The 11,124-nt window shown below is 54.0% G+C and overlaps 1 protein-coding gene across 5 annotated transcripts in view; it reads left to right on the top strand.

Moving 5' to 3' along the window:
- The first annotated feature begins 8,876 nt into the window (after positions 1-8,876).
- FGD5 (FYVE, RhoGEF and PH domain containing 5) overlaps positions 8,877-11,124 on the top strand; it is a 120,682-nt gene continuing 118,434 nt past the window's right edge. For all 5 annotated transcript variants that reach the window (XM_026501429.4, XM_048227156.2, XM_026501428.4 and 2 more), the window contains exon 1: positions 8,877-9,007. In XM_026501429.4, coding sequence (XP_026357214.2) covers positions 8,995-9,007 — 13 coding nt within the window. In that variant the 5' untranslated portion in view covers positions 8,877-8,994. The remainder of the gene's footprint in view (positions 9,008-11,124) is intronic.

The following is an 11,124-nucleotide window of genomic DNA, read 5'->3' as shown; positions in this document are numbered from 1 at the left end:
GCTGTTTTCCTCCAATCAGCCTGCCCAAAGAGGGGCAGGAAGCCTAGGGCCGGGCTGCCCCTGCTGATGGGTGTGTGGTGGAGCCATACCCACACCCAGCCAGCCAGGAGGGGCCGTTGTGGAAATGCGGCCTCGGGGAAAAAGCCAAACAGGCCAGCAGAAGGGGAAAAAAAATGGCTGGCCGGAAGAGGGTGGTCACTTCCTCCACAGACCTTGGATCCCACCCAGTGGTGATAAAAACTCCGAGCTGGCCCTGCCCAGCCCGACTCCCCTCCCCCAGAGATCAGCCCTTCTTAAGGAGCCAAAGGTCTGCTGGACAATGGCCTTTGAGGCCCCTGCCTGTCCCTGTCACCTAAATGTACTCCCTACACTGCACACTAGACACTTCAGCCTAACTGGGCTATTGGTCCCCAGTTCCCACCTCCAGCCACTGCCTGCCATTCCCTGCCCTGCCCTGCTCCTTTTTGCTTGTATGACTCCTTCAGGGTGCCGAGTAAAGCCACCCTCCTCCTGGAAGTCTTCCCAGCATGCATTTGAGCCCTCGCAACTGTGGGTCAGGAACATTCATGAATTCAGGCCTAATCTCTCTTGGACCCCTTCCCCAGTTTCCTTGGGTCATCCAACCTCTTGGCTTGCCCCTTGATTCCTTTACCACTCTGGCTACCAGCTTTCCTGCCACCCAGGTCTGACCATGTCATTCCCTCCCTCAGAAACACTCTGTGGGGGCGCCTGGGTGGCACAGCGGTTAAGCATCTGCCTTCGGCTCAGGGCGTGATCCTGGCGTTGTGGGATCGAGCCCCACATCGGGCTCCTCCGCTGTGAGCCTACTTTTTCCTCTCCCACTCCCCCTGCTTGTGTTCCCTCTCTCGCTGGCTGTCTCTATCTCTGTCGCATAAATAAATAAAATCTTTAAAAAAAAAAGAAACACTCTGTGGCTCCCATCACCTGCAGAGAGGAAAGTCCAAACTCTTTGGCCCACCACTGGAGAGCTTTCCCCTGCCACTCCCCTCACCTCCCTGCACCATCCTGTGCTGTGACCACTTCCTACCTGGCCCCAATTTGCCTTCCTCTTCCATCCCCACAGGCATCTGCTCAGGCTGTTCCCCTACCTGGAATGGCAACCCTATTTTTCCACCTGGAAAATGGCACTTGACCTTTAAAGCTCAGCCCCATGTCGCCTCCTCTCCCCTAGCCCCTCAGCCTGGCTCAGTCCTCTGCTGTCACCCCCAGTTCCACTGTGTCACAGTTAGCTGATCTCCAGCCCTTCTCCTGGACTGGATTTTGAGCTTGTCAAGGACAGGAAAGTGAGAGGGGAACTAGCATTCCTTTGATCCTCGCCCTGATTCAAGAGAAAGGTCTCCTTCCCATTTTACAGAGGAGAAAATTGAGGTATGGAGAGGTGAGGTATCTTGCCTATGGCCACAGAGTCCGTGACTGGTAGAGTTCGGGTCTTCAGGTGCCCCGCTCCCCTCCCTCCTCACGCCTGGCCTGGGTGTGTGCAGTGGGGGTAGGGGTGGGAAAGGCCTGAGCCAAACTAATCTGACATTCCCCCCACCAATCTTCGGGGCACGGGAAGGGCAGGGCAGGACGGCCTTGTGAAAACTCGTCCACCCCAGCAGGTGCCTGGCCCCGATCTGCCGCCCCTGGAGCCAGGAAGACAACTCAACGACTTTCCAGGGAAGATAAGCCCTGGAAGCTGATGAGGTCGCAGCTGTGGTGTTGTGAGGTGAGCGGTCCAAGGCTGCGGGGACCTGGGGTCAGCAGCCGCAGCCGGGGGGGGGGGGGGGGGGGGGGGGGCGGGCTGCAGGGCCAGGCGCATTTTCATTTTAATAACGTGCATTTTGTCCCTGTAGACAAAAGGCCTACCTACTGCTGGTGGAAAACAGGGAAACCCAGGGGGGACTCGGCCTTAGAAGAGGGAGAAGGGGGCTGGAACTGGCTCCCAGCTTTATGGAAACAAAACCCTGTCACCCTCTCTGGGCTGCTGCAGGAAGCAGAAGCCAGGCCTGCCTCCTCATGCTTCCCAACGGGCTCCCACATTGCCCCCTCACCAATCCCAGTATACAGCGGCTGCTCGATACTTGCCCTCTCCTGTCTCTCTCCTGCTCCAATGGTGGGGGTTTCATGCCCACTTCCTGGTGTACTTTGTAAACATTTATTAAGCATCAACTGTGTACTAGCGATTTGAATGATAATGATCCTTTATTGAGCATTTCCTATGTCTCACTCCCCACTCCTGAATGCTTTCGATGAATTGTCCCATTTAATGAGCAGATGCTGTTCTCATGTCCACTTGATAGCGGGACCATATGCTGATGTGGGTAAGAAAGCCAGCTCCGGAGCCAGGGTGGGATCCCCGCCACTTACTAGCTGAGTATCCCTGGGCAAGTGCCCCAGACTCGTTGCGCCACCATAACCCCATCTGTAATGAAGGTGTAATAACGACACTGCCAACTGTATAGGTTTGTTGAGAGGATTAAATGAGTTCATGATGGATACAGAACATTCATGGAGTACACAAAGTAAGACTCAGCAAATGCGACTTATTAGGATTTACCAATGGGGAAACTGAGGCTGGGACTTTGCCTGTAGGCCAGTGTGGTTTGGCCGCCTCCGCATGAGCTCGCCGGGCCTGGGTGCTCTGTGCTTCCGAGAACACGGCCACGTCCAGCTTCGGGGCTGGCTGTGCCCTTTGCAGGGCCTTCGGGCAGGCGGGGACAGGGCGCTGGTTTTCACTGGTTTTGATCTGAGGTGACCTAAGCTGTGTGCAGGCAGGTAATTGGCCCCAGATGGTCCAAGGAAAAAAAAAGATGGGAGACATTTGCTACTTGGAGGATCTTGATCTTTTATGCTGTGTCACGTGTGTGTGGGGCGGTGTGAGGGAGGCTTCGAGCGGTGGGACCTGGGGGACTTAAAGGGCCCAATGAGGGATGACTTTAATTTCAGAGGCCCCGGGGAACTGGTCAGCCCTCCACCAGGGATCTAAAGGCATCTGAGGAGAGTCTGGAGGTTGGTGTCTCCCCCATTAGTGCTGCCATCAAACTGGTGATAATTTGCCACTGGGTGTCCTGTTCCCTCAGCTGGCCTGGGAGCTCTGGCCTGTTTATCTGGGACCCAGCCCAGTGCCTGGCATACAGTATGCACTTGGTGCATTTTTGTGGAAGGAAGGAAGGGAGGGAGGGAGGGAGGGAGGGAGGGAGGGAGGGAGGGAGGGAGGAAGGAAGGAAGGAAGGAAGGAAGGAAGGAAGGAAGGAAGGAAGGAAGGAAGGATGGAGGGAGGGAAGGGAGGAAGGCCATGTTCCTTGCACCCCCAGTTCCTCCGGCTCTGAGACTCCCACCTAGCTGTTCCTTGGGCATATCAGAACCACACAGTTGGTGCCCTTGAATGCCCCTTCCAATGCTTCTGCAGACATGGGCTGGGCCATCACTGTGAAGCTGGTCGCCACTGGCCACTCTGACCATCCAGGGCATAGAGAAAGACAGGAGGGAGGAAAAGAAAGAGGGAGAGAGAAGGAAGGCCTGCTCAGGGAGGCCTGACTCCTGCTGTGGGTCATGTGTGTCATGCCCTGTCCAGTCAGGCTCCTGCAGAAAAGCGAAGAGGGGCTGCCCTCGAAAGGCAAAGCCAGAGACTGTAGCATTGGAGGCAAAGGTGCATGGTTTCAGGCTCCATGCGGTGCTGGCTTGGGCCTGGATGACAGGGGGTTTGGATTCCTGCACTGGCTGTTCCCCTAACTTGCTGTATGATTCCAGGCCATGAGTTTTCCCCTTTGGGCCTCAGTTTCCCAGTCTGCCGAGTGGGCATAATGCCTGCCATAGGTGGCTCATGGTCTCCTGAGAGGAACTGAGACGGTAGGAGTGATTTGGAAAACATGGAAATCTTGGCAGACTTCTGGCCCATCACAGAGAGAATGGTGTAGTCTGCTGGTTAAGAACTCAGACTATGTTCTTGAAGCGAATGGTTGAGTCCTGGCTGGGCTGGAGGGCGGGTCACTTCCCCCAGTTGGGCCTCAGTTTTCCCTTGTGTGAAATGGGAATATAATAATCCCTTGATAGGACTCTTGGGAAGAATCCCTGAGTGAAGGGCTCCTTACCCCCCACGACAGTGCCCTTTGTGGCTATTTGTAGTCATCCCCCGAGCTCAGGGAGTGGTCATGGCTCAACTGCATAAGGACGAGGCAAGTCCAACCACTAGCATTAGCACCGGATGTCTGTAAAACCTTACGATCTTTCAGAGCACAGGAATAAGCGTTTCCACTTCATAGCCCATCACTCCGCACCGACGTGTGGCTTCAGCTAAACAAGTTTCGACCTGTTTTTTTCCCCAACTGTCATTGGTGCTATGATCTTTTTAAGTAGACTTGGCTTAGCCTCAAATCCCAAATTCAACAGTCGTGGAAAGGGCTTAGCAAAGCATGAGGTCTCTTCCTGCCCTCCTTCTTTGCACAGGCCCTACAGCAGAGGGTGACGTTGGCTGTTGATTGAATTATCTGAGCCTCCCACTCCTGCTCCTGCCCTGGGGTCCTAGGTTATTTGGGTTTTATTGCTAATTCCCAGGAACAAGCTTAACTTTTAAGCACATTTCTTTTTGCATCAAATATTAAAGTGCTATATCCACTCATTCATCTGTACCCATATTCAGACAGACACCGCCCCAACCTTCTCTACTATCTGCTCCACCATGTCCATCCCCTCACTCTATCACCTTGACCAACTCCACCATCATCTCCATCAGGCCACTCAACTCCACCACCACCTCCATCAGCTCACTCAACTCCACCTCCACGTCCATTCTCACTCAACTCCATCATGTCCATCACCTCTTTCCGCTCCATCACCACCTTCATCACTTCACTCAACTCCACCTCCATCACCTTGACCAACTCCACCATCACGTCCATCACTTCCTCAACTCCACCTCCGTGTCCATCAGCTCACTCAACTCCACCACCGTATCCATCATTTCACTTGACTCCACCACCACGTCCATCCTCTCACTCAACTCTACCATGTCAATCACCTCTTTCCGCTCTACTACCAATTTCATCACTTCACTCAACTCCACCACCTCCACTATCCTGACCAACTCCACCGCCACCTTCATCACCTCCTCCCAGTCTACCACCTCCACAGCTACTCGTTCGATTACCTCTGCCTCCCCCCCATCACCAACTACATCACATTCACCTGACTTCCACCTCACCACCTCCACCTGCTTTGCTTCAAACATCACTTCTCCCACCTCCCCCATCACCATCTCCGTCCCCTTCTCCACCACTTCCATGCAGGGATCCATAGAGTTTATTAAAAGCCTGTCCACCTAACAAAAATTCTGCTGTAGATATTCTATTCCAGAGGCACAAGTGTTTCTCTACAAAAGGCTTAAGGACTCCATGGCAGTTCAGAGATGAAACGGTCCTTTTCTTGAAAGGATCAAATTCCATTCCTAATTTAGAGAAACTGTGGTACACCTTACGCCCTTGTCTGAAAGTATGCATAATCTAATTCTATCCTGCGGTCATTAAACAACAAAAATAAATGGAAACAAAACCTACAAACCTAGTTAGGTGTATGAAAGTGCTTGGTGAGTGCGAAAACACTATATAAGATTTTTCATAATGCTGGGGGAAAAAAAAAGAGTGTGACCGCTTCAGAGCTTTTCCACATTACCTAACGGAAATTTATTCATTCCTGTCTTCAGTATGTGTGCATCGAACACCTTCTGTGTGCCGGGCACCAACTAACTCATGTAACAATTCCAATCAGACCTTCGTGCCTGTATTTTTCATATACTTTTAGTGAACACCTAATATGCACCAGGAGTTCTGCTGGGTGCAGGCCCCCAGATATCCAGAAATCTACCAACTTTCCAAAATTGTATTCATAAGGAGACAGAGGTTAGGGGATTAAGTTTTCACCTCAGTGAAAACCTGGGAAACCGTGATGTCTTTTCTCTACTCCTGTGTGCTCTGGCAGTGCATCTGGCCAAAAACAAACGGTGTGGGTTATGTAAGGCATGTTTCTCCGACTGTACTGTGTATACAGACCATCTGGCGATCTTGTTAAAAATGCAGAGTCTGGTTCAGCAGGTCTGGGGTGGAACGGAGGTTCTGCCTTTCTAAGAAGCACTCTCGTGCTGCTGTTGCTGCTGCTCCATGGGCCATGCTTACGGCAGTAAGGTGTTTCCTCTGTGCAATGAAAACATCTGGTTATCTGGGACCACCCGGACCACAGGCTGGACCAAGGTATCTAGGTTCAGGGACACAAAGCCAAGGCTGTAAAATGCCTTGTGTCCATTTGGAATTCTGCCTTCTTGATCCCGACACAGCTGGTCAAAATCACAAAAATTCTAGCCACCACTTTCAATCCCAGAAGACCAAACTGATCCTGAATAGTAGTATGAACCTCTGTCCTGGGCCCTATTCTTGTGGACAATACATATTTTTTTGAAGACCTACTAAGTGGTGTGTTCTATGTTAGATGCCAGGGTTGCAGAGGTGAGTGGGGCAGACACAGCCCCGGCCCTGGAGCAAACCCCTTGGCAAGGGGTCATTTCTGGGCTTTTCTTCCCCATTTGATGGACAGGAGCGAATGCTGGTGCTAGTGGGATGGGGGTATGCTCCATGTTCCTCCCCTAATTTCCACATGAATTGAGACACCCCCCCCCAAAACATACACCTCCTGCCACCCTTCCCACAGAGTGCTGGAATTGCTGAATGCCCACACCCTGGTACATAGTAGACTCAACAACCAACTACTAAATGACCAAGCCACACCCTGAGGTGGGTTCTGGAGATGCAGACATGGAGCAGCAAGGGCAAGAACAGAATCAGGAAATTGCATTTTAGCAATTTACTCAGTTTCCTCAAATGCTAAGTGGGAAGAATTTTTTTTAAAAGATTTATTTATTTATTTCAGAGACAGAGTGGGCAAGCCCATGTGAGTGGGGGGAGGGGCAGAGGGAGAGAATCTCAAGCAGACTCCCTGCTGAGCGTGGACCCTGACACAGGGAGAGTGATCTCATGGGCTCGGTCTTGTGAACCATGAGATCATGACCTGAGCTGAAGTCAAGAGTCAGATGTTTAACCGACTGAGCTACCCAGGCTCCCCTAAAATGGGAAGAATTTTGATACCTGCTTCACAAGGTTGTAATGAAGCTTAAATGAGTAAATACGCATGTACAGAGCTGTGCCAGCCACACATTAGGTCCTCCATAAATATTAGCAGCCAGTTATATATGGAAGACATAGTCCTTGCCCTCAGCTTTCAATGTCTGATGGAAGGAAGCCCTTAGTATAGTATTCAAAGCACCTCTAGAGTGCCTGGCTGGCTCAACCTGTGGGGCATGGGACTCTTGGTCTCAGGGTCGTGAGTTCGAGTCCCACAGTGGGCAAAGAGATTACTTAAAAAAAAAAAAAAGCACGTCTCATCCTAGCCATTTTGTTCCTCCTATTGCGATGCTTCCACCAGCTATTTCCCTGCCAAGCCAACCCTTAGGGCTCCTCCAACAGGCTATGCCTTTTCACACCTCTAAGTCTTTGCTCAATCTATTTCCTCAACTTGAAAGGCCTTTCCTTTGCTTGAACCCTCTCCACTCGGGGAAGGGGGGGCATCTCTGAGTTCCCATAAGCTCTTCTGCACTCTTGTCCCAATCCCAGCACAAGTGCTGGGAAGCACAGCTATCTGCCTATGTTTGCATGGCCAATCAGACCAGGACCTCAAGGGCGAAGGATTGGTCAGAGTCATCCATATCCTCTAGCACGGGCCTGGGCTCAAGGAGGTGCTGACCAGGGTGCACTGAGTGAACAAAGAAAGGGCTTATCAACCAGGTCTCCCTTTAAATGTCACCTCCTCAGGGAGACCTTCCTTGATCACCCATTCTTTACACAAGTGGTTCTCAAACTTCGGCTTACATTAGAAAGACCTGAAGGGTTTGTTAGACACAGGATTTCTGATTCAGTTAAGTCTGATGAGTGGGGGGGGGGGGGGGTCCTGAGAATTTGCGTTTCTAACAATTCCAAAGCTGATCTGCACCCTTTGAGAGACAGTGCTCTGCCCCATTACCCTGGTTTATCTCTCTCAAGGCATTTATCACTCTCTCTGAAATGATATTGCTTACTTGTCTTGTGTCTCCACTGACTTCTCATCTAAGCTGCATGAGGGTAAGAACTGGGAGCGGTCTTAGCCTGCTCTCAGCACAGCGCTTGATACAGGACCGAATGCATACCCCAGGTTGAAAAGAGATGGATGGTCCCTCGGACGAGGGGACTAGGAGGTCCCCAGAAGCCCACTTGCCGGCTGCCTCCTTCCCCTCAACTGATCCTAGTCCCTTGAACCTCGCGCGGCTCCCCGAGTCACCACGGCCCCTTTAAATGTGCGCGGGGACGCCTCGCCCCTCGTCTTCTGCGATCCCTGACAGAGCAGAAAGGGGAAGGAAAAAAAAAAAAAAAAAAAGCCTTCCTCAGAGCGGGAGGAAACGTCTAGGAGGGGGCGGAGGCGCGGCGGCGGCAGAGGCGCGGCGCCCAGAGCGCTGCGCGCCCGGTACGGAGCCGGGACCCGGAGCGGACGCGACGCCGCGCGCTGCCCTGGCCGCCGCCCCACGCGCGGCGCACTCGCGCCCCCTCCCCTCTCCCGCCCCCGGCCAGCGCGGCCCCGCCCCGGAGGCTCGCGCCCCGCGCCCCCACTTGCCCCGCGCTCCGCACGGAATCTCGAGCGAACGCGACGCCGCGCGCTGCCCCGGCCGCCGCCCCGCGCGCCCCGCGTTCGCGCCCCCTCCCCTCCCCGCTCCGCCCCGCCCAGCCCAGCCCGGAGGCTCGCGCCCCGCGCCCCCACTTGCCCTGCGCGCCGCGCGGAGTCCGGCGCGCGCCGGGGGGCGGGGCGGGCGCCAGGGCGTGCGGGCCCCGCGGGGCGGCCATGGAGTGAGGCGGCGCGCGGACTCGCGCTGGGACGGACCCACTGACTGACCGACGGGCGGCCCCGGGCTGCGCGTGCTGGAAGATGAACAGAGCAGGTAGGAGGCTCCGCTCGACCCCTGGCGCAGAGGGACGCGCTCGAGGGGACCGCGCCAGGCGCTCCAAGTTGGAGCCCACGGGGCGCCTGGGGCGAGCCGCCGAAAATCCCCCGACCTTCCCACTCCGCTCGGCTGCGGCCGAGATATGGGCGGGTCCGGAGTCCCCCCGCCGAGGAGGCTGAGAATCATCCAGAGCCCCTGTCCAAGACGCCCCGCCTGAGGGACGCCCCCTCAGTCTCGGCGAGGCCGCACCCTGGCCGCGTACGCCCTCCGCCGGCTCCCACCGCGACCCCGGTGTGGGGCGCCGCTCCGCAACCGAGAAACGCTCCTTTCGCGAAGGCGGCTTGGTCGCGCCCCCGAATCCTCACCCCGGGTCCTCGGGGTTCCCGCCAGGCCCTCGCTGGCCCCCTCCGGGGCCCCGGGGGTCCTTCCGGAGCTCTTCCCCACACCGGGGTCTATTCCTGGCCTCCTCAGTACCCGGGCGGCGCACTCTTTAAGACGATTCTTGCTCCTTCCTCTCTCCTAGACCTCGAGACTTTGGAGCTCACTCCCCGGAGGAGACTAGAAAGCCCTAAATTACTGCCCCCCCCCGCAGCTCACCCCTCCCTCGCAGCGCCCTGGCCCGGGGCCCTCTTTGTGCCTCCCCCGGGGGACCAAACGCCAAGGGGGACACTCCTCACCGAGGCTGAGCCGCACTCCAGACGTTCGTTCCCTCCCATCCCTCGAGTCTGCCTAGTGAATCTGACTCCGCCGGTTCAGGGATTCCGGGAAATCCACAGTGCGTTTGATAGTGAATACTAGCGGTCCCATCAGAGGAGGGCCATTTAACAGATTTAGTAACTGAGACTCAGATGGGCCATGCCTGGAATCGTTTTTTCGGAATTCCTGACTCCATCCGCCCCGAGGGCAGAAAGTTCTCTCCAAGAGGCGAGTTTGCAAGGCAACAGGCTCAGCTAACTTAATTTCCCTGCCTCGCAGCGATGTTCACTCTTTCTTTTTCTTTTAAAAGTGAGCAGAAGGCAGCCCCCTCCCCGACCAACACCCTTGTCCGAAGCCATACTCCAAAACACACATCCCTAAAGAAACAGGAAGCCACCATTTTGGCTGTCTTAGAACCATATCCTGCTGCCTGTGTGTGTGTGTGTGTGTTGTGGATTTTTTCTCTTTAAAGTCTTTTTAATGAAAAAAGTCATTGTCTTAGGAGTGAAGTGCAGATGGGAGACATTTGGCTGGACTGATTTGACGAAGGAGACACTCGGGGACTTGGGAGTGTGGAAGCAGCCGTCCTGTGTCCAGGCCCTGTTGTTGCTGGGCATGTGGATACCTGGGCAGTGAGGGAGTGTGGGTCACAGCTTGGGGGTGGGTGGGAGCAGGGGTACCCCTTCGGGAGAGGCTGGAACAGAGTCCCAGTGCCCAGCCAGCCACTCCTTGGAGGAAGAAGGTCGCCTCCTGCCTGTTTCTGGCACAGCCTGAACAGAGCCAGGCTAGCTTTTTCCTACGCTCCTAATAAAACTCACTTTAAAACAATGGTGAGAGCGGTTCCAGTTTTCCCACGTTTCCCTGCTTGAGGCTTGGGCAAGCCCTCCCTTTTCTGAGAATCTGGGGGATGGAATGAGCCGGAATAAACTGAGAGGCAGGTTTGATCCCAGGAAATCTTAGCAGTTGCTACTCTTGGGTTTAGCCATCCTGGAACTTGCCTCCAGCATAAACCTGGTTACTTTTTCAGTGTGATGGCAATGATGGGAACCTCACATTAATGATTTCTGTGTGCCACGCTCTGAATTTCCTGATCATGTAACACACTGGTTCACAGACTCCATGGGACTGAATTTCAGAACCACCATATACTTAGTTATGTGACCTCAAAGAGGTTTCTTCACCTCCATGCCTCAGTTTCTTCATCTGAAAAATGGGGATAGGATGATATTTGTCATTGAGTTCTCATGATTAAATAAAGCTTTAAGGCGTCTGGAACAGTGTCATAAGCTACCAATGAATACTGGCTAATATTTATTGGTCACTTACTATGAACTAGGTGCTGCTTTTAAGTGTTTTACTTCAATCAATTCAGTTTTCACAGTAACCTTATGAGATAAGTTCTCTTGCTGTCCCCATTT

The sequence above is a fragment of the Ursus arctos genome, unplaced genomic scaffold (assembly GCF_023065955.2).
Source record: "Ursus arctos isolate Adak ecotype North America unplaced genomic scaffold, UrsArc2.0 scaffold_14, whole genome shotgun sequence".
Taxonomy (NCBI): Eukaryota; Metazoa; Chordata; class Mammalia; order Carnivora; family Ursidae; genus Ursus; species Ursus arctos.
Note: the sequence above shows the minus strand (reverse complement) of the source record. Positions and strands in the feature narration are given on the sequence as shown.